We start from the raw sequence: 21,978 nt of genomic DNA, 5'->3' as shown, positions 1-21,978 counted from the left end.
ACCAGTTTGTATTATGTGCTCTCTTGCTTTCTCTTTGAATTTCCTCAGTTTCCAATTTCTCGTGTTCAACTTCTGGGCCATTCACCTATCTCATCTACAGAAATGTCACAGTGCCAGTCTACACTACACTGAAGGGGGTAAGGAGTTACCTCACTTTTCCTGTTGTGGAAAGCATGGTCCAGATCTGCTAGGATCTTGAGACAAAACAGGATGGAACTGTGCAGTGAAGGAAAGAAAATTAGAGAATGTCAGGAAGTACTGGACATTGAAAAAATGCAGAAAGAGTAGCAAAAGTTAAATATATTTAAGAACAGAGAACATTGCAACAAGTTTTGGTCCAGGAAGTTGCAGTGTGCACTATGAAACCTAGAGGTGATAGTGGGTGTAGCCTAAGGAATGAGATGGAACATAAGGGTTGTGGAAGAGTAGGAGGGTGTAACCAGAGGAGACCCAAACAGATCAGACTAGAGAGTCCAGCTTGGAAGTTCTCAGACTAGAAGGGGAGGAACTGAGGAACCCTGAGGCAGAAGTGGGCAAGGCAGTGTGGAAATGCAGGTCATGGGTTGCTCTGTCTCCTGATTGAAGGGGGATTGTCCTGGGGAAACTCTTCTCTCACACACTAACTATACAGGTCTGTTTTCCAGAAAGCCACACAGATCAGCAATGTGCCTTTCTTAGATGAGTCTTCAGGCTCTGATGATGACTGTGGCTCCCATGCCAGTTTCAGGACTTCTGCTGCTGGATCTGAGAACAGGAAAGCTAGCATGCCAGGCAGCCCTCGGGCTGTGAAGAGAGGTAAAATGGGAGTATTACTACTGGGCAGGATGAACTCTGTCACCAGAGCCAAGATGCCCTGAGCAGCATTTTCAGTGACAGGAAAATGCTCAGCCAGGGTGTTGCTTACAAGGAGTTCTCCCAGAATGTGTGCAGACATCAACAGTAGAAACAGTAGAAATCTGTTCTTGTAGATGATTTTTACTGCTGATAGAGTTCCATTCAGGCAATTGCTAAACTAAGATTGTGGGAAGGATTGCCCTCCCAAATTCATCACATATCTAGTCATCCATACCTTTGCTGTGGCTTCTCCTTGGAAGCAAGCTAGTACTGACACAGGACAGAAAATGCATTTTTGTCTTTTTCATTGACTGGTAATTTCTTGATGAGTAAGTACATCTCACCTATCTTTGAGAGCTGGCAGGTACTTTGAGTCTTGATTAGGACTATTTTTCTTGCCTGCTGGCAGGGCTAAACTGGAATGGAAGTTGAATGGAATTTTTGTTACCAAAGAGACAATGTGAAATTATGACTGTATTTTAAAGACAACCAAATTTTGTTGGTTGTCTCTAAAATAGAGTTGTATTTCATGTAGTCTTAACTTCTGTTTTGAGGCATTAGCAGATGTGCCTGTGCATTCCCATGTACCTGTGGTAAAAGATTCACAGAAAGCAAAGCCATGTTGCTAGTGAAGAAGCCTTTTCCTTAGCTGAAATCAGAGGAGGCTGAGGCTTTATAATGGATATCCCCAGATGAAAACAAGCTGTTTCTCCTTTAAATGACAAGTTTGTTGATTTTTTTTGTTTATATATTTTAATTTGATTTTATTCAGCAATAAATGTATTTCACTGTCAGTATCCAAAACTCTTGTCTTCCTAGGGAAAGAAAAAGAGGCTCAGAAGTCGTGTTAGTGGGGTTTGAGTTTCCAAAGTCTGATCTGATTTGTCCTTCTTGAACCAAAAAAAAAGGCTTAATGGTGAATGCAGAAATGTTTTTGGAGTGTACAATATTCAGTGCATGCTTTTGTCTAGCCATGACTCTCATTCCTTCCTTTATTTTGAGCAGGTGTATCTGTGTCCTCACTGAGCTCTGAGAGTGACTATGCCATCCCTCCTGATGCCTACTCCTTGGATGGTGACTATTCAGAGCCAGAGCACAAGCTACAGCGAACATCTTCCTATTCCACTGATGGTGGAATCTGCTCTGTAAGGCTTGCACTGGAACTGCTGTGTTACACTTGCATAGGGGTGCAAACAGAGCCTTGGCCTTAGAAGAGAGTAGTGTAACTACAGGATATTGAGTACTCCCCCAGCAGAGTGAAGCTCTAACAGACTGGGCTATTGGTCCAGCTGATTGATCTCAAAAGACACCATCTGGTGTTTCAAAAGAAGGTGCAATTTCTTTATGTGCTTAGGTAAAAGTATAATCATCAAGGGTGTATGACCTATATTGATTTCCCATAGTTGTATTCTACTTTAGTGATGGCCTTACACTTTTAGGGCAAAAGAAATTTGGAAATTCAGAGGAAGGAAGGAGGAAGGAAAGAAATCTCACAACACGCAGCATTAAAGTCTGTACTCTTCACTATAAAAGATCAAAAAGACAAGGAGCAGGAGTCTAATCATGGTGTAGAGACAGCCTTCTTGATCTCAAGGAATCTCACTTTTATTTGGAAAATCAGTGCCTCGGTAGGAAGAGAAATAAGTTTACAGAGCATCAAGCAATCAGTGAAATGATCTTTGAGGGCTGCTATTAAACAAAGCAGAAAATTATGGGAGATGCAGCAAATGGTTGGGCTTGATTTCAGCGCACTTTCATTTGTATTTTGAGAGTTGCAAGATGACCTCCTCTCCCCTTTCCTCTGTCCTCCAGGAACCCATGGAGAAATCAGGCTACTTGCTGAAAATGGGCAGCCAGGTAAAGACGTGGAAAAGACGATGGTTTGTTCTCAGAAACAGACAAATCATGTACTACAAGTCCCCGGTAAGTCACTGGGATATATTTCCTCCCCTTTAGAGGCACAAAGAAATTTAGGATACTAAAAAACCACTTTTGGTTAGACGTGTCACTATTTTGAAAAGCATTGCCAACATTGGAATGATTCACTGTATGCATCAAATGAAGAACAAAGTTGTTATCAATAAACTTGTCACTTAACAAGTGTCTAGCTGAATCTTGAAAACTTCTGAAGGTGGAAATTCAGCCACTGTCTTGGTACCTATTGTATGTTGTACTGCCTTCCCACTTAGGTTTTGGTTTGTTGGTGTTTGTTTGGGCTTGCTTTTGTTTTATTAATCATAATGTCCAATTTGAACTCCATAAGACAGCATTTATTAGCACTGCTTTTGTTATATTGCGTGCCACTATTGAGGAGACTTTTGCAATGGGATCACACAGTCTCATATTTCACCTGGCAGCCTTAGGCTGTCCTTTCTAGCTCATGAATGCAAACTCCAACCTGTACGTGCATATTATGCTGTATTTAAGTAATATAAGACCCATCTGAGGTTTCCTACTGAAAAAATTGTTTGCTTTTCTTTCCTCAGAGTGATGTTATCCGCAAACCACAAGGGCAGCTGGAGCTGAATTCTTCATGCCAAATTGTCAGGGGTGAAGGGTCCCAAACATTCCAGGTAGGTGTTGCTTTTTTATCCTGCCCCTAACCGTGCACTCAGCAGCTGGGTGAGTGAGCGCTTAATTCAGACTGAATGGTACTGTGCATCTCAACTGATATGAGCTAACTTTATCTGGTCTCTGTTTTCTGGTACAAAACAGGCAGTTAGTCTAATTAATAATGAGGAAAGAGCTAAATTGTAACCCAAATACACCCTTTTGAAACGGAAAGAAATCTGCATTTATTTTTGTCCTGTTTTACACCATAATGCTTTCCCTTTTTTTTGCAGGAGTTAGTGCTTGAAATCTGTGGGGGAAAATGATTCTTACAGCAATTAAAACCAGCTAGTACTTAAGATCTTTCTGAGAGACCTCTCTCACTTGATCTCAAGCCTGACTTTACATGCCTGGAGGCATGTAAAGAAACATCTGAATAGTTGATTCCTTTTAGAAATTGACTTCTAAAATATTAGAAGTTAGCCCATAACTGGGTTCACTTTTAAGTCATTATTGACTTAATTAGAAAGGCAGCATTAAAGTTTTTTTCATACTTTGAAAGGTACATGGCCTAGCTTGTGAGCTACCTTTGGCCCTTATGGAACTGAAGTTGCTAAGGCCTAATACTATTAGATTTATAGCATCTTTCAGTGACAGGGTAATGAAGGCAAAACACAATACAAAGTGAAGGCAGCAAAACCCCACATTTGTGTAGTCACCTTTAAAATGAAAAACTAGCAGCAGCACTGAGAAACAAGAAAGGATGAGAGAGGACACTAAGCCACAGCAAGAAAGCTTATGGGAATTTGATTTATCTGAGTTTCGCTTTTTTCATTTGGGCTTTAAGGATTAGCACCTTTTTTCTTGCCCTCAAAAAAATCTCTCCTGAATGAGCAAAAAATTTTTGGGTTAAAGCAAAACTCAGCAACTAAAGAAATGATTTTTAGATGTGCAGCTATGTACTTTCTCACTCATTTTCCTTCCAGCTTGTGACAGAAAAGAGAACCTACTTCTTGACAGCAGACTCTCCCAACATCCTGGAGGAATGGATTCATGTCCTGCAGAGTATCCTGAGAGTACAAGTGAGCGGTCCTGTTGGTGTTCCTCACAGTGATGCTAAACCTACTGTGAAAGGCTGGCTCACTAAGGTAAAATATTTCGTACTTTATGTTTAGCTCAGAATTGACAGTGTGCCAGTTTCTTGTTTTGCACAGCAAATGTGATCAAAAAATTAGTATTTTACTCTCTGTAAGAGTAGGGAAAGAAGAAAAAGTGGCTCTAGATTTCTGTATTTCAGAGTGAAACATTTATGTAAGTGATAAAGGATGGGACAAACAAGGCTACTGAAAGTACTGACTGACAAGTAGTAAGTAATAACAGATATCTAGCTTATGTGTGCTTTTCTTCAGCGGAATTCACAGCATGTCACACTAAAAAAGTCAACACTGTTGAGTGTCACATTTAATTGATCTTTAACTTGGTGATACAGGAGAGTTTAAAAAAAGGCTCGTGTGGTTCTAGGTTAGCACTTAGTTCTGTCATAATAGTCTATAAGTACATTAGTACAAAGTACAATGGCAGAAAATTCTTATTCTTTATATAATTTCCATTGATTAGTTTGACATTGCAAGTTACTGTGAATATTTTAATGTAATTATTGTCAGGTTCTAAGACGGCTAAAGACAACGTGTATCTGAAGGTTATTCATCTGCAGTAGGAAACAGCTGTCTAGACTATAGTTTGACTGGTCTTGCTGAGATGAGCTGATTTGTTTTTATAATCTTTAAAAAGTCATCCTTAATATTTTATTTCAGTATACAGAAGTTAAAAGTTATTATGAATGAGTAAAACACTTCACAAAACCTTAGACCCATTCTCATAGCACTCATGTCCCATGTTCTTGGGTGGGATGTACTTGCCTGTTGTTGGAAGGGGTGCCCTGTATGTTTTGAGAGGAGCTTATATTAGCATAAAACAAAAAATCTGTGCAAAGTATTAAGGGAGAGTTGGACTGAAAGTTGAAGTCCTGGAGAGCCATTCTGGCAATACTGCTGACAATAAAAGCATGGATGTGTTTGTCCTCCTTACAGGTCAAGCACGGTCACTCTAAGCTGGTCTGGTGTGCACTGATTGGAAAAACTTTCTACTACTATCGAAATCATGAAGATAGGGTAATTACTTTGTCTCCTTTTATTCCCAGACCCTCCTTTCCCATTTCTTTTGAAGCTTTCTCTACTGTGCTTTACTGCTTCTGTGTCTCAGGTCTCTTTCTTGGTGGTACTTCTCTTCCAACAGCATCTCTTCCACAAAGAGAATCAATATTTCTCTGATTTTATTTTTTTAAGCTTAAATGACAGGAGACTTAAAAGGCAGGTGATTGCTCTTTCTCAGATCACTCTACATCTTGTTTCTCACTTGCTCCATTTAGTCTTGTGTAGCCTTCTGGGCAGACTTTTATACAGCAGCTGATAGATCCTGCATTATTGTCATGAAAACAGATAGCATCAACATTCTGGGAAGAGGGTGGTAATCAGTGTAATGTTCTTCCATTTCTGGACACCTTGCCCAATAGTCCATTACTTTGTCTTGATGACATCAAACCCCAAGTTTTAGAATATCAAACAGTAGTGTGACTCTTTTTTTGGATTAACGTCCAGTTAGCACAGCAGATATCTTCTTTTTTGTCTGAATCTAACTACTTATGAAATTTTCAAAGTATTTCTTTTCCAGTAGCAAGCAGAAAGTCTAACCAGGGTCAGAAAACAGTGGCTTAAGATACTAAGCAACTGACCCTCAAGTGCAATGGGAAGAAAGCAGTATCTTGTGGGAAAATTTTATTTTTATTTGCATTGTCTCATTCTAACCTGTAGATGCTCTCCCGAGAAAAATAAAATTAGTGATACACTTTGTAAGTACCTTATGAAAGAAGACATTCTTTAGAAGTGAAAGATTACATTAGCTAAACATTGAATTATTTATTCCTTCCATTTTACAGAACTGTCAGCATTTTTACTTGGCTTTTCTTTCCCAGTGTTCCCGGTCCATACTGGGAATGAGTTACATTTAACTAATGTGCTTCTGCTCCTCACAGTGTCCTTTAGGACATCTGCCTCTGCGTGAGTCCAAGGTGGAAGAAGTAGACCGCTCCTGTGACTCTGATGAAGATTATGAAACTACTGGTGGAGGACTTCTCTCATCCCACTGTACGCTGGTGATTCACCCACAGGACCAGAGTCCCACATATTTACTTATCCGCACCAAACAGGAGAAGGTATAAAAAAGCAGTCTTTTTTTGGAGAGCAAGAGTCTTTTGGGCCATACAGGCTTAACCTGTTTGTAGAGAACAGGCCTGAATTGACCCCTCCTGTTCTCATCCTTATGCCTAGAACACCTGGCTGTACCATCTGACCGTTGCCGCTGGTAGCAGTAATGCCACAGTGGGCACATCCTATGAACAGCTCATTGGAAAACTATTGGATGCAGAGGGAGACCCTAGTAAGTAAGCGCCACAAACTCTTCCATGGTAGCAAAGCATAAGGAAGAATAATTTCACTTCCCAGTTTAGTACAGTCAAAGGTGAGGGAAGGGGATTCTCAGTAGTACATCATATGGTGTCTTGTTCTCAGACAAGTCCACCACATTGTCACATCTTTTATCAAAGCCGCTGAAATGTCTGTAACAGTAATTCAAATAAAAATAAAGAACTGGTGCTTTAAATTTTTACCTGTCTTTGTTGGTCTTGATTTTCCTTTCCAGGAAATCTTGACCATACAAACATGTGCTCTTTTATTTAAATACACTCAAACACATTTGCCCTCCCATCTGTTTCTCTGTCTACACGTATAAACCTTTACACATATATCCATCCTCATCTTTGATACCTGCTCATGCATTTATGTTTATGCACCATGTTCTCAAATATGTATTAACATTTGCATTCATACCTAAAACTCTTTTGTTGCACTCTCACATATTCAAGCCCCATATGTGAACCTTGCTTCCTGTTGAATACTTTCACTAACAAAGACCCCCATTGCAGGCAGCTGCCCTGGCAGGGTTTGTGTCTCTGGTTTGAGCACACACCTGAGCAGCTTCTCACCAGAATCCAGCTGACAGGAAGCTCTGATGTAGCAGGACTGAGGATACCAGTACTTCTTTCTGCTGATGGCTAATGCTGCTGGTGACTCCTTATCCATGGTGGGCTTTGCTGAAATCAGTGAAGTATCACCAAAGATAATGTGGCCTAGTGAAGTGCTGCGTCCTCTGGTGCTTTGCCATCTCAGGAAGGCTCCTTGTCAACACAGACCTATTCTATCTCTCCTGTTTCTGACACTGCCTGTTTTTGCCCATCTGCTACCTCAGATTCTCCTCTGTGGAAGCATCCTATGTTGTGCTACAGTAAAGATGGGTTGCACACATCCCTCACTACTCTGCCATCAGAGGCTCTACAGACTGAAGCCCTGAAACTTTTTAAGGTATTTAAAGGGACACTGCATGGTTGTCAGTTATTTTGCTATGTTGATGGGGCAGTAACATTGTTTGGTCATGTTGTACAACAATTATTGTCACTGTGGGTTGCTTCAGACAGGCTTGCTGGTTCATTCAATTACAAGAGAACTGTTGGATTTTAAGTGACATTCATTCTTTGGAGATTTAACTTCTCTTGTGCAGAATCTGGGCTTAGGGGTAATGCTCTTCACAGACTTTATGCTTCAAAGTTAGCTTTGTCCTTCTTTTTCCTCTCCAATGGTTGGATTGAAGGAAACAGAAACAATTCATTGGCAAACTCAGTTGTCTTAGTATGACCAGTGGTGAAGCTGCTGGAGATGCACTCTCCATGTATAAGATCAAGAATGAGACTGGACAGTGTGAACAAGGTAAAACACAGGCATGGAAGGCAGGAAGCATATTTTCCCCTCGATTCTTTTGCTGACTTTTAAGTTCCTTAGACTGGGGGAGGTTGAGTAAATTTTCTAATTGCCATATCTAAGGAAGGAGGAATAGGAATTAAGTATTGACTCTCTTCCCTCCTCTCAAGGTTATTTATTAACTGTCTGTAAGTTAATAAATACATCTGGTGAACCTGGCCTGGAAAGTACCAGAGAAAAGTTGCTATGTTTGTGACATTGATGAACTTCTGCTCTTTCACAGTCCTGTCAGCTGTTCATCAATGTTCCTGTGGAGGCATCCTCTATTGATTACCATGTGTCACTTGCCCAGACAGCACTGCAGGTGTGCTTGACACATACTGAGCTGCAGAATGAAATTTACTGTCAGCTTGTTAAACAGACCAGCTGCCGACAACCCCAGAACCACTCAGTCATTCAGGTCAGTTCCTCTTTATTTAGTACCACTCTGCAAAAACTTTCCATTTGATTCCATGGTTTTAATTAGTAGGTATTGGACTGGTTCTCTTAAAATAGCGCTTATGCTAAAGGTGTGCTGGGGGAAAGAGAATCTCAGCACTTGATCTGCAGAGAAGAACACTAAGGATATAACTACTTGAAAAATAAATTTTAGTTTAAATGTTACTGTTTACCACTTGCAAATAGTGTATTCAGACCATATTCAGAATCAAAGTTCATAGCTTATGTTGTCTTGGTATAACTGTCACATGGTATTCATTTTGTTTTCCATTTTAGATAATCAACAGCATACAAGTCATGAATATTACTATTAAACATGAAATCTGAATCTTGTACTGTAATTGTTAGGTAAATAAATGAATAAGTTACAGCATGAATGTAAATATGCAATTACAATATTCCCAGCTCAAATGAGACATTAAAATCAGGTTGAATAATGATGGATCTAATTTGAAATAAAATTTCCCAGTGCTTTTTTGATTATGATTTTCTGTTACATAGTAATTATTTAAGTCTTAATTGTTGACTCAGTTATAGTTACACTAAAATTTTCAGAAGTCAAATGTTCAGAAGTAGCCAATGATATAGAACTCTTCTCAGAGTCCAGATTGAGATACTGAAGAGCAGTCTGACCACTACTGCCTCTGAAACATCTTGAACTACACATCCACAAAGGGTCACTCCAAAAAGCAGTAGTCACTGGCCATCATTTTGGCTGTAGTAGTCTGTGAAAGACAACAGGTAAGAAGTACAGAACAAGAGTGATTTCACAGTTTTGCTTTCACAGTGCTGGCAGCTCCTGGCTTTATGTGCTCCTCTATTTCTGCCTCAACATCACTTCCTGTGGTACATCAAACAGCACTTGCAGCGCCATGCAGACCCCAGGTAAGGACTGCAACAGCTTTTCATTCTGCTGATAAAGAGGGGAGCAATTCTGGAACACACACCTACAAATATATATTGAGGGAGATCATGACGTCCCCAGTAGTATAAAGCTGTGCCCCTTCAACCATTCACATTAATATGTCATTTAGATGAAGCTAGCTCACAAAACTGAGTGACCTATACTAGCAGAACTTTTTGTAGATATAACTGGAGCTACCCTGGGAAGTTTTTGCTTCTGCAGCTACTTTCTTTTATTGACAGAAAGACAGACCAAAGTAATTACTTAGAATGAATTACTTAAATTTTAGGTGATTACATTCTGCTGTCAGGTTAACAGGCAAAGTGAGAGAACAAAAGTGAGGCATAAAACATCTCAGGGAACTGTAAAAAGTTAGGAAAAACAAACAAACCTGAAACATGTGCTAGTACTGTTTTCTCTCACTTCTTTTGTGTGTAACTATGGTAACAGCAAGAAGTTGTTCTCCATTGTTCATGCTGTGCTCTTTGTTTGTTTCCATGGTGATCTTCAGTGTATCTCACTGTGTCCTTAGCAGGGAGGTCAGAGCCAGAGATGTTTAGTTGTCTGTTGCAAAAATACACTGTTTTAAGACAAAAGTAAAAGAGTAAAAGTAAAAAAATCCTTTCAAACAAATATTCATATTCAATTAATAAGCCTAAATCTGCCATTGAACTCAGGCTAAAAGTCTCCTGACACTGCAAAGGAAATGTGTACTCCTATCAAGTATTTAATTCTCTTAACTGTTGCCTCATATTTGCTATTTCTTCTCAAAAGCAAAAATACAGGTATTGGGCACTCCACAGTGTTCAGGTTCTCCTTCCATTTGCTAAGACAATGTGTTAGGGATCGTTTGTCTAGTAGCAGGAACCATCTCTTCAAACTTTTGCATTATCAGCTTCCAGACAGGCCCATTTGACCCACTAGTGGAGATGTTCTGCTGTTGGAGACTGTTGAACTTCATAAGGATTTGCTGGGCTGTGTGAAACTGATTGATTACATCAGCCTCAAGCTCTACTATGCTGATGGTCTGCCCAAAAGCACCTTTGTGAACAAATATTTGTCAAGCAGAAACAAAGAGGAAATTTATTTATATGATCCAGCTATGAAGCAATTATTAGGGCTAGACAAAACCCAGAAATTACATGAAAAAGGGCTTATGTTCACCTGTACTTTAGCTTAGATTTGGAGCAGTTGCTAAATGGGATTTGGCATGGCTCCTTCTCCCTAGCTCTAGGAATACTTACCTCTCTTTGGATGGAGTAGATACAGCTGTTTGTTAAGTAGGTATACTTTCCCTGTTTCATACAGCAAGCAAGACACTAGAATGTTTACACTGCATAATGCATATGGTCTAGATCTATTCTAGGTATTAAAAGATCTTAATTAGAAGAATTATAGATCTTAATTCTAAGTATTGTTTTTGTGAAAAGTGATTCAGCATACATATCCAGTCTCTAGGAGAGGAGGAAAAGTGGGGCAGAGTTCTAAGTGAGAAGTCACAGGGCTCAGGAGCATCTGGAAACCAGACATAACAGCTTCTTGATGAAGCAAGATTATCTATCTGAATATTATCTGAGTTCATTACTGGGGAGGTGAGAAATATATTGCTACAGTGAAAAGCTGGAACTCTGGACTTCCATGTTGCTTGTAGGGATTTAACTGTAATCATGTCCTGAGCCCCTGAAGACATCTTGAGTGGAATTATTTTCCCCTGGAAAGTGATAGCACTATTACAAATCCATACAAATACTTCAATTTCAGAACTTACTGAGTATGTGCATTCCTAACATTTTTGTGCAAGGTGCAGTTGACTGTTCCTGCTTAACTTTGGAGACACATCTTTTAGATGCTGTTCAATGGAGCACTCTCTTCAGTAGACAATAAATTGATCATCTTCGTAACTATCCCTATCCTGTATTGAACTGTCAACAAATCTAAGCTTGCTTGGAATCTCTGTCAAGTCTCTTGGTTGGCAGATAGGGTTAATGGAAACTTACAATTTGTACAACTGTGTAAATTAATAAACACAGCTTGAAATGCATTAGTCTCACAGGATTATACAACTCAACATTTACCAGGACTTGACATGATAGTAACTAAATTCCACTGGCATGACAGCAAGTTGAGGGTGAATTGATCTTGACTTGACAGATACTATGGTGGCAGCAGGGTACAGAAGAGGGTATGTGTCCAGTCCACATAGAAGCAGGGAATACTCTTGTGTTTCCTAGAGATTCCATTGTCTGCCTTAGTTTTACAGATCCTTGGAGCTCAGGTTTGTGCTGTAGCTTTTCACTTGAGCTGTTAGTCTGTTGAGATGAACAGTGGATCTGCATAGAGGCATACCTTTGCTGGAGCAAAAGCCTGAGGGAGGAATGCGTTGCCATGGCATGGGAATTGAAGAGGACATGGCACTTGGAGCATGTTTGTGGTTCTCTCCCCCTCTCTGCCTAGGAGTGAGATAGGCAAGTATGCCATCTACTGCCAGAGATCCGTAGACCGCACGGTGCAGGCTGGAGAGCGGGAAGCCAAGCCCTCCCGGATGGAGATCGTGTCCATCCTGCTGAGAAATCCCTACCACCACTCACTCCCCTTCAGCATCCCAGTGCACTTCATGAATGGAACGTACCAGGTAAGCCACCGCAGCTGCCTTTCTGCTGGGACTGGAGGACTGCATCATAACCTGCCTCCTTCATGTGGGTGGGTGGCACCATGGTATTTATATGCGTATCTCCAGTAGACATACTGGGAGATAAACACTGCTTCTCCTCCTTGCTGCTTTAGCTGATTTCCCAAGAAAGTGAAAGGAATTCACCCCTCTACAGATCTTAGGAAGAAAAGGTAGCTGAGAGAAAGGGAGAGATGTTGGAAGTGTCTCAATACAGAAAAGAATGTGATACGAAGGGAGACAACACACAGGTGTTGTCAGTGGAGCTGGCAGTTAATCCTGAGATGCTAATCCATATGACACCACCTTCATTAGTTGTGATACCCATCAGTAGTCACAATCCTTGTATCCTCAGTTAAGTCCTCTTTCATTGCAGGTTGTAGGTTTTGATGGTTCCTCAACTGTTGATGAATTCATCAAGAGACTGAACCAGGAAACAGGAATGAGGAAGCCATCCCATATGGGATTTTCTCTGTTCACAGATGATCCTTCTGGCAGGAATTTGGAACATTGTTTGCCTGGCAATATGAAGGTATTTCTTTTTTGCCTCTGTTACCTTTAGTATACATCTTTGAAGGACTGCCAAATGATTAATAAATCTTTTTTAATTAATTAAGATCAAATAAGCTTGGGTATTGTCTATCTAGATTCATATTCTCCGATGAGATATTAATTCCTGCACTGAGTCACAACAATCCCATGCAGCCCTATAGGCTGAGGCAATAGTGGATGGAAAGCTGCTGAGAGGAAAAGGGCCTGAGGATCTTGTCAGCAGCCATCTGAACATGATCTAGCAGTGGCCTAGGTGGCCCAGAAGGCCAATGACATCCTGGCCTGTAGCAGTGAGGCCAGCAGGGAAGGGACTGTCTCCCTGTACTCAGCACTGGCTTTAGGGCCTTCACAATAAGAAAGACATTGAGGTGCTGAAGCAGGTCCAGAGAAGGGCAGCAAAGCTGGTGAAGGTCTGGAGAGTCTGAGGAGCAGCTGAAGGAGATGAGGTTCTTTAGTCTGGAGAAAAGGAGGCTCAGGGGGATCTTATTGCTCTCTACAACTGCCTGAAAGGAGGCTGTAGCCAGGTGGGAGTTGGTTTCTTCTCCCAAGTAACAAATGACAGGACAAGAGGAAGCAGCCCAGAGTTGCACCAGAGGAGGCTTAGAATGCCTATTAGGCAAAATTTCTTTGCTGAAAGAGTTTCTCAAGCACTGGAACAGGCTGCCCAGGGAAGTAGTGGAGTCACTGCCCCTGGAGGTATTTAAAAGATTTGTAGATGTGTCACTTGGGGACATGGTTTAGTGGTAGACTTGGTAGTGCTGGTTTGATTATTAGGCTTGCTGATCTTAAAGGTCTTTTTCAAACTAAATGACTCTATAATTAGCTAGCCTAATCTAATATAGTTCTTAATAGAAAGATCTATTTTAGTAGGTGATAAATTGGTCAATTTTTAAAAAGTCTAACTCAGATTTTAGTACATATTAAAGTTTCATTTGTCTTCACTACAAAATTGAAACATGACTGAGCTAGGCCAGCATGATCAGATATTACAACTGACATCAAATGTGACACGCCTAATTGAGACAGAATTGTTAGGCTGTGAATCTTTTGGCATATCTGCATAAATTCCATCTGTTGGATTATGAAGTATCTCCTTGCTGTCTCCAGATAACTCAGGCTTTCATTGTTGATAAGGGTACAGAGGGGAGAAAGCTTGACTGAGTATGGCTTCACTGTAAGGGTGTTGTGCCCTAGATCAGGGAAAAAGAAAGCCAATAAAGTGTTAGCACGTGTGACTTTCATGTGGAGATTTTTACCCATGCTGCAGCTGAATGACTGCCTTAACTGAGCAGGCTGGCTGCCATGAATGAGACCCATCAGATTTTGGTACAAATCTGTGAGAATAACTTGTAATACAGCATTAATGGAGGAATAGTTGTAGTGCAACTTTGAAGAGGTCCTGATAACTGTAGGGAACTTAAACAATCAATTTTACACAGTGTAAAACTTCACATTAAGCAACAAAGGAAGAAGACACCAATAACTTGGAAGTAGATGGTTTGAAAGAAAACTACCACAGACGATGCCAAATTACATCATTTGTTTTCATGGCCTGATATAGATCAGGTAATCTGGAGCTTTGCTGGTAATTGGACCATCTGGAGAGATGGAGTATCAGAGTAAACAAAGGAGCTTGAGACAATCAAAGGCATCGCTTTGCCTTGGCAAGTAAAGAATAACCAGTAAATCTCAGTAGCTTAAGAGAGGTTTAGAGATCTGATTATGTATTTCATGTGGCTTCTTAAGTTCACATTCCTTTCATTGAGATGCCATCAAAAGAGAAGTAGGGGCCTTCATTAGACCACTTGAAAAAGAGCTAGAATGACCAGGAGGAGCTGAATGGAAGAGAAAAAAAAAAACCAGAAACCATGTTATTATGAAAAATGTCTGAGTTACAAAGTTGGACTCAGGACCAAACGTTCCCAAAATTTGGACATACACATCCAAAGGTTTAGTGCAGCCATGCACATTCTTCTGCTGTTCAGAGGACATTAGTGCTTTTGTTTGGCTCAAGAGGGGACTTTTGAAGTAAACCTACCAATCATTCCTATTAACCATGCTTTGACTCACATTAAGGAGTAATCTGAGAGCATGAAATTGATTCTTTTTGCATGAAACATGAACTGGAAGATGTCATCCAATATAGTAGGGGACTTTCAGGTCACTCAGTCAGACTACTAGTGTGGGCATGGAGACTTAGGAACAGGAGTTTCTCTGGGCAGATCTGTTCCTCCTGAGCTTTCCTACTTGCTAATGTGGGCATAGCCATGAGAATTGCCAGACCAGAATTCATGTGTGCCCCTGCAAGTTAGAGCTGGAGTTTTCAGTTGGAATGCTTTTGTTTTTACATACTGTGCAATAGAAAAAGGATGTGTTTTGTCACTTTGAGATGTGTTTATGCTGATCCAGTCTGTCTCTTTATCTTCTGTGTTTCACAATATTTTATTCACTTGCTTTTCCCTCAAGCCTTTGCTATATATTTCACCGAAGTTTGTGTCTCCTCTCTCCTTGATATTTTTTAAAGATCTGTGATGTCATTTCTAAATGGGAACAAGCCTTAAAAGAATTGCATCCTGGGAAATATGAAGGTGGCACAAGAATTGTGAAGTTGACCTACAAGAACAGGTACTGTTCTCTGTTGGGTGGCCTTACTACTGCTGTTAATTAAACATTCTAGACTGCATATATCTGTGTAAATGACCAGTAATTTATAGTATCATTGGTACCAAAACTATTTTAGCTAAGATGCAGTTAAATCCTACAGGAGATGTGATGGGTTTTGTCTGTTGCATTTACAAAAGCAAATGGCCTAGGGGTAAAACCCAAACCACTTTGCAATAGCAGAATAGACTTTAAAATAGTTAACAACTACCTGTAGCACAAAAAGGCGTCCTTGGCACAATTTCATTTGCCTAGATCCTAAAACACAGTTGAAGAATGTGTGTTAGGTGAGAGGAAGAGAGACCTAGAGGAAAAATCGCTAGTGAAAAGAAGTATGCCACACCTTGCAATTAAGTGAACAATCACAAAGATGAAAAAGATACAAGAATGATGTTCTAAATCATATGAGCTGTAGAAGAGATATGTAGTAGCAGTGTCCAAACTTTATAAAGAAAGAAAAATAAGATGATGAAAGATGGTAGAGAAGGGAAGTAAAAGACAAAGATCTAAATGAAAAATTGGAACAAGTTAATCACTTATAATAGAGGTAGGAATTCTGAATTACAGTAAACAAAGAGCTGTATGAGAACAAAGAGTGAATTCTCTTTGCAGGCGAAACAAAGGCTGCCCCAAAACTGAACAGAGAGTTCAATATTGAACATATGAAGATTTTGTTGACTGTAACGTTGGAGACAAATTTCTGTCAACTTTGTTAGTTGGTATAATAGAGCTGAAAGCAGAAGTTATTGCTTTTGACCCAGAAGGTTGTATTTGTTTCAGGAGTGAAATTTTGCAGTATTATTTTGTTGAGCTGGAATGTGCATAGGCTAGACAGCAAGGATGTTTTGATATGGTCTTTCCAAGGCTGGACTGTTCTAACACCAAGGACTCTGATAAGATATTTGTAAGGTCAATATGGTCCTAAGAGTGTAGTTAATCTCAAAGAGACATAAAAATAAATAAATTGATCCACTGGAATAAGTATCTCATGTAGTGGAATTTATAGCCATAGATGCAGCTTGAAATTAATATATTAATTAGTTGCTGTGGACTCTAAGTATGAGGACTCTAAGTATGAGGAGTAGTTCTGGGAAGCGTTCCCCAAGCTGGTGTCTTCAACCCCAACTAGTAATCTTGCTATACCACTTCAAAAAAATTCCAAGTGTCGATGGAATACAAAACAATAGGATGCTTTGATTTACTAGCATGTTTCTTTGAACAAAGTCTGCTAATTGGGTCTCCTATGTCCTGCTGAAGCATACTGAGGCATTTTTTAATAAACCTTCAGTGTAAGTGGTCAAGTCCAAGCTGGCAAGTCTACAAGGCTGCCTCGGAGAAGCTTATACATGTAGAGCAGAGGTAGTTCTCTTTTCTGTGATAAGCAGAGAAGGCCATAATTTAAATAATGCCTATCTGTGCTTGATTGGGATGAATGGACACTGACTTATCTGCGCTTAATAAGGGTTCGCTGTCTAGAAGTGGCTGGCTTACTGAATTCAAATAGCTTCCTAAGCAAGAATGCGTGTTTTGAGCCTCCTTGCTCAAATCTTGTTCATAAGGGAAGCACCTCAGCTTCCAAATCTGTCCAGTATCCCCTCAGTGAAAAAAAAAAACAAACCACACTTTTATTTTGCCTCACCTTGATTTAAGTTCCCAGTTGTACTTTATGTTCATAGTATCTTTTTACCTTCACAATCCTCCCTATTTTTTAGACTGTATTTCCGGAGCCAGGCCAAAGGTGAGACAGACCGTGAGCGGTTGCTGCTGGCCTTCCAAGTGAGCAATGAAATAGCCAATGGAAGGTTTCCTGTTAATAAGGAATTAGCTCTGGAAATGGTGGCTCTAATGGCTCAGGTGAGTATGGCAGAAATCCTCTCTTTTGTCCTCCTTCATCTATACACTGTGTTTGACTAAGCAGCTCCCTTTTACATCAAAGGCACATCAAACATACAGTATGATGTGTCAAGCAAACACACCATCAGATGTACCATGACAGATACATTATAGTAGCATACCTATAGGTGTAGGGGAATTTGCTTTAGCTGTGCCTCTCCTTTCCTTCTCAAGAAAAATATTGGAAAAAAGAGTGAGGCTGAACCATCACTGGACTTGCTCCAATTAGTGCCTTAGTAGAGATATGGAAATAGTACCACCACTAGAATTCCATTAATAGTAAAAAATTCCCCTCTTACACTGCCAATACCCTCTTACTCAGGAGGAGCATCTTCTAAGATCCTCTGTTAAGTCTCCAGGCTGCATTTAGTATTTTACCACATAAAACCCACATTGTGGGTTGTGGGCATGATAAGCAGAGTAATAGTTTTTTACTGACCTGAAACTGAGTGTTGTATTTGTTAAAACAGAGTAAACTGAGGTAAAGAAGTGGGGGACGTGGTCCAAACTATTTACAAATATGCTGTTCTTTTAACTGGCCAATTGAGAATAAATCCCCAAGGCCTGGAAGTTTATACAGATGTGTGTCCTCACAACACATACCTGGCCGAGATCATGTTCCACTCTCTTAGATCAGTAGGTAATTCCTTGGGCAGTCATGTCCTCAGTGGTTGCTCTTTTGTATGCATTTGCTCTGGTTAATGCTGTAGACAACATTCCCCAGCTGTGTCTTTTTGCATGCCTAATAAACACAGTAGTTATCAGTATGGGAATTCATGGAATGTTCTTCTTGCATTAAGAACCTCATAGTTCTGTTGCACTATAAACTATAATGTTGTCTTAGGTGGAATATGGGGATTTGGATCGATCAGGATCTTCAGGTCCTGGGGGACCATCACAATTGAAAATGCAGCATCTTCTCCACCAGGTTTTAGATAAATTCTACCCCAAACACTACAAGCAAAACATTACTCCTGAACAACTCAGGTAAGCTGTTGGTTCTTCAATATTTTGTACTGAAATCAGCTTTTACTTGCCAAATTGCCTTTACATTTAAGAAGTTTCAAGGAGCCCTGTCAAGATTATTGATGTAGAAATGTAAACAAAGAAAAGTGTCAGGAAAAGGCTCCCTTAAAAGAAACAGCAATATAAAAAGAGACTAATCACCAACTAGTTTTGCCACAGACAAGAAGTTTAGGCCTTTCACTTCCAAATTAGGCATCTCAGTTTCAAAAAACTAACCCAAGCCTGAGATGAATTCTGAGTTTTATGTTTTACACTTCCCCCAAATGTCAGTTGAATCCAGGTGCCTAACATTTTCAATGGGCCATAAAGCCAGCTTATATGGGTTGCTTTAGGCCATGCAGTAATTCTGGTAGGACATATTTTGGCAGGGTTTTTTGATGTTCTGACTTAGAAATTCTCATACACGATGCAGAGAGCTCAAATACAAAATTCAGATGTTGCCACAGATCTCAGATCTATCTGATTTAGAGAATGGCCTTCCTAGAGATCCTAAGCAGTGGTGGAAGTAACACAGTTACCTCCTTTTGGAAGCAAATTCCATCTGCATGTAGCAAGGTAGCTGCCAAACCATCCCTAGTGAGCCAAATCAAGAGTGAGTTAATACATATTGCCACTCCTTACAAAGCATACTACAGGCAAGGTATGAGGAAAGTGAGCAAGTGTGTGGAAGTAGAGAAAAGCTAAAATAAATTCAGGTTGTAGAACTGATAGTGCTAACAGCCCCATCTCTAAGTGCTGTGTAGAATAACCTTTTCGGAGTGAAGAAGTACATTTATTAACTGTTCCAAGTCTACATATCTTTCCTTGGAAGACATTAGTAAGTAATACTGTCTTGTGTCTTGGATTCCTAAAGGCAGCTGACCGACAGGCTGGCGACAAAGTGGATGGTGCTGCAGGGATGCTCTCCCCCAGAATGCATTCGAATTTATTTGACGGTGGCCCGGAAATGGCCTCTCTTTGGAACCAAAATATTTGCTGCTAAGGTAACTGGAGCACATGTTTTTCTGTTTCCAAGAGAGAATTATCTGAGAAGAGACATACCTGCAGCCTCTGGTAACACGGGTTGAAAATGGTTTTATTTCAGAAAGGGAAAAAATTGAACAATTCTGTTCTGAACGAGCAGCCCTGGTACCATATAGGTTGAAAAAGAAGACAAGTATATTCTAAGCACTAGGGGTTGCTAGTGTTCAGTAAATAAATACTGAAGGTTCCCTGGCTGTGTCAATTGATCGTGGTGCAGAGTACTTACTACCTGTCCTTACAAGCCTTGCCAAAGCTTTCTGAGGCAGCAGTTTTCCTGGACATCAAGGCTGCAATGGTAGTTTAAAAAATAACATTTACATACCACAGTGGGGGAGGAAGGGAAGACTCACCTCTAAGTCACACCTGGCAGCTAGTGCCAGCTGTAAGGAGAATTGCTACTTTAGTCCTGTTCTCTGCTTGACACAGAACTGGATGCTTTCTTTGCCACATGGGAGAGGCAAGCACTCTTAATGTCCTGTTGCAGAAGCAGAAATGAAAGTACACACTGGGTAAGGTGCCAGCCCACAGGTGGGAGAGCAAAGAACAGCTGCAGGGAGCGCTTCCCCCAGCAGCTTGTACCATCCCTCACCCCATTCCAGGCTAGAGCTCTGTGCCTGTTGCTCATGCCTGAACTAATTTGTTAGCACATAATGGCTGTCTGAGAAATCAGACAGGTAACCATCTTTCCCATCCCAGCAGAAATTTCTGCTGCTGAAAGCTTGAGGGAGATCTTCTTCATGGTTACATATCTCTTGTTTTGAAGTCAAAGCTGCTCTGGTTTCAGAAGAAAAGTCTAATGATGAAAGGGACCTCCTGAATAAATATACAAGAAAATAAATAGTAATAAATATACAATATATTTTTCGAAATACAATTATTTCCACTGTCAGGACTAAAAGAGGTTACTGGTATTTGAGGTTACTGACAGAATATGTAATTCAGTATACTGAAGAATCAGAATGTAGAATAGGTGGACCCACAGGTGAAATAATGTTGGTATTCCTGATGATTAATGCATGTTATAACTTTCCAGCAATTAAACAGCAAAGCCTATGGCATTAGTCATGTAATAGCAGATTCCCAGGAAAGATTTTCTGTTGTTAATCAAAACAAGTCATCTTCAACAGACAATTGATGCACATTTGCTGTAAGATTTTGTTAGAAACAAAATGGCATTGATGTGATGGTACTTGGTATAGAAACCAGAAGGTTTCACTGCCTTCCTGACAGATAGGAGCAGTATAAACATGTGTGCTGAGCAGAGTTGGCACGCTGTTGCTCTGTCCTAGCATTTCCTTCATTTTTAACCACACTGATGGCATCTAATTAATTTCAAAAGCTTTGTTATCCTTGTATCTCTTGTGCCACTACTCCAAAAAGTGTATGTAAATCTGAAAATGTTATTCCAAATTTTGGGGAAAGCTGTCTTAAAACTCAAACCAGGTCACACCAGTAAGCCTTTAGTAATAAGCATTTAGGATTTTTTCTCATCCTCACTTTATCCTTAAATCTCAACATTTATATCAGAAATATCATTCTGTGGTGTTCAAGAAATACCTGAATTCATAATTTTATTTCTCTCTAGCCTATTTTGCCTTCCTCCCTGGAAGACGGTCCAGTCTGGATAGCTGTGAATGAAGATGGTATCAGCATACTGGATTATAAGACAATGGTATGTTGAGGAACACTCTTTCAAAGGAATACCTTACCTAGCACAGAAAGGCATTCCCATGAGTCCAGTGAAAGTCACTAACAGTTTGTCTTTAACTTCAAATGTGAATTATTATTAGAAGTTAGTTTGTAAAAGTCAGAGATGAGGGAAGGCAGTGTCATGTTTGAACACTCCACAGACAAAGGAAAATTACAGCTGCAGCGTAAGGTAGGGCAGCAAACATGTTCATACATCTTGCAAAATCTCAGTGGTGTGTGCTTACTACCACCATCTGGAATATAACAAAATCTGTACTATGAAGTAGTGAGGCCTCGAGCACACCAGAAATGCAATTCTCACTTGAGCTTTCTCTGCCAGCTCTTACCTTTAGAGCCATCTACTGCCCTTCACTGCTGGAGATCTGGTGTTCTTGCAGGAAGTAGCAATATAAACTAATATATTAGTTTAAGGTAGACATTTGGAGTTTTTTACAGAACTATGACTTTTTCAAACTCTCTGTCTGCAGCATTTGAAAGTCTCTTATTCATACTCTTCTGTGCTGACCTTTGGAGGCTGTCGAGATGACTTCATGATTGTAGTCAGTAAAATGAAAGAAAGAAGTTCTGGAAAAAATAGCACTGAAAAACTCCTCTTCACAATGGCAATTCCAAAGGTAATTCCAAATGAAAAGTGAGTTTCTTTCCAGCTGGCATCATCAGGGCTGGGTGTTTTGTACAAGCCCTGGGGGACTGGTACTTGTGGTTGCTGCACTAGCTATATATATTCAACAGATCCTTTGTAAGCTGGAACCTTTCAACAAGAGTCTTATTCCACCTAACTCTTAAAGACA

General features: G+C 40.1%; 1 protein-coding gene across 2 annotated transcripts in view; it reads left to right on the top strand.

Moving 5' to 3' along the window:
• The window catches only part of PLEKHH1 (pleckstrin homology, MyTH4 and FERM domain containing H1), a 50,756-nt gene that overhangs the window by 25,970 nt on the left and 2,808 nt on the right, over positions 1–21,978 (top strand). For both annotated transcript variants that reach the window (XM_074542841.1, XM_005479918.4), the window contains 20 exons: positions 49–137; positions 645–795; positions 1,840–1,979; positions 2,647–2,757; positions 3,321–3,407; positions 4,371–4,532; positions 5,475–5,555; positions 6,476–6,655; positions 6,771–6,879; positions 7,747–7,859; positions 8,536–8,712; positions 9,538–9,635; positions 12,109–12,286; positions 12,699–12,854; positions 15,399–15,499; positions 17,248–17,389; positions 18,273–18,415; positions 19,308–19,437; positions 21,063–21,149; positions 21,655–21,801. In XM_074542841.1, coding sequence (XP_074398942.1) covers positions 49–137; positions 645–795; positions 1,840–1,979; positions 2,647–2,757; positions 3,321–3,407; positions 4,371–4,532; positions 5,475–5,555; positions 6,476–6,655; positions 6,771–6,879; positions 7,747–7,859; positions 8,536–8,712; positions 9,538–9,635; positions 12,109–12,286; positions 12,699–12,854; positions 15,399–15,499; positions 17,248–17,389; positions 18,273–18,415; positions 19,308–19,437; positions 21,063–21,149; positions 21,655–21,801 — 2,582 coding nt within the window. The remainder of the gene's footprint in view (positions 1–48; positions 138–644; positions 796–1,839; positions 1,980–2,646; positions 2,758–3,320; positions 3,408–4,370; positions 4,533–5,474; positions 5,556–6,475; positions 6,656–6,770; positions 6,880–7,746; positions 7,860–8,535; positions 8,713–9,537; positions 9,636–12,108; positions 12,287–12,698; positions 12,855–15,398; positions 15,500–17,247; positions 17,390–18,272; positions 18,416–19,307; positions 19,438–21,062; positions 21,150–21,654; positions 21,802–21,978) is intronic.

This window comes from Zonotrichia albicollis, chromosome 6 (genome assembly GCF_047830755.1).
Source record: "Zonotrichia albicollis isolate bZonAlb1 chromosome 6, bZonAlb1.hap1, whole genome shotgun sequence".
NCBI classification, from domain to species: Eukaryota; Metazoa; Chordata; class Aves; order Passeriformes; family Passerellidae; genus Zonotrichia; species Zonotrichia albicollis.
Note: the sequence above shows the minus strand (reverse complement) of the source record. Positions and strands in the feature narration are given on the sequence as shown.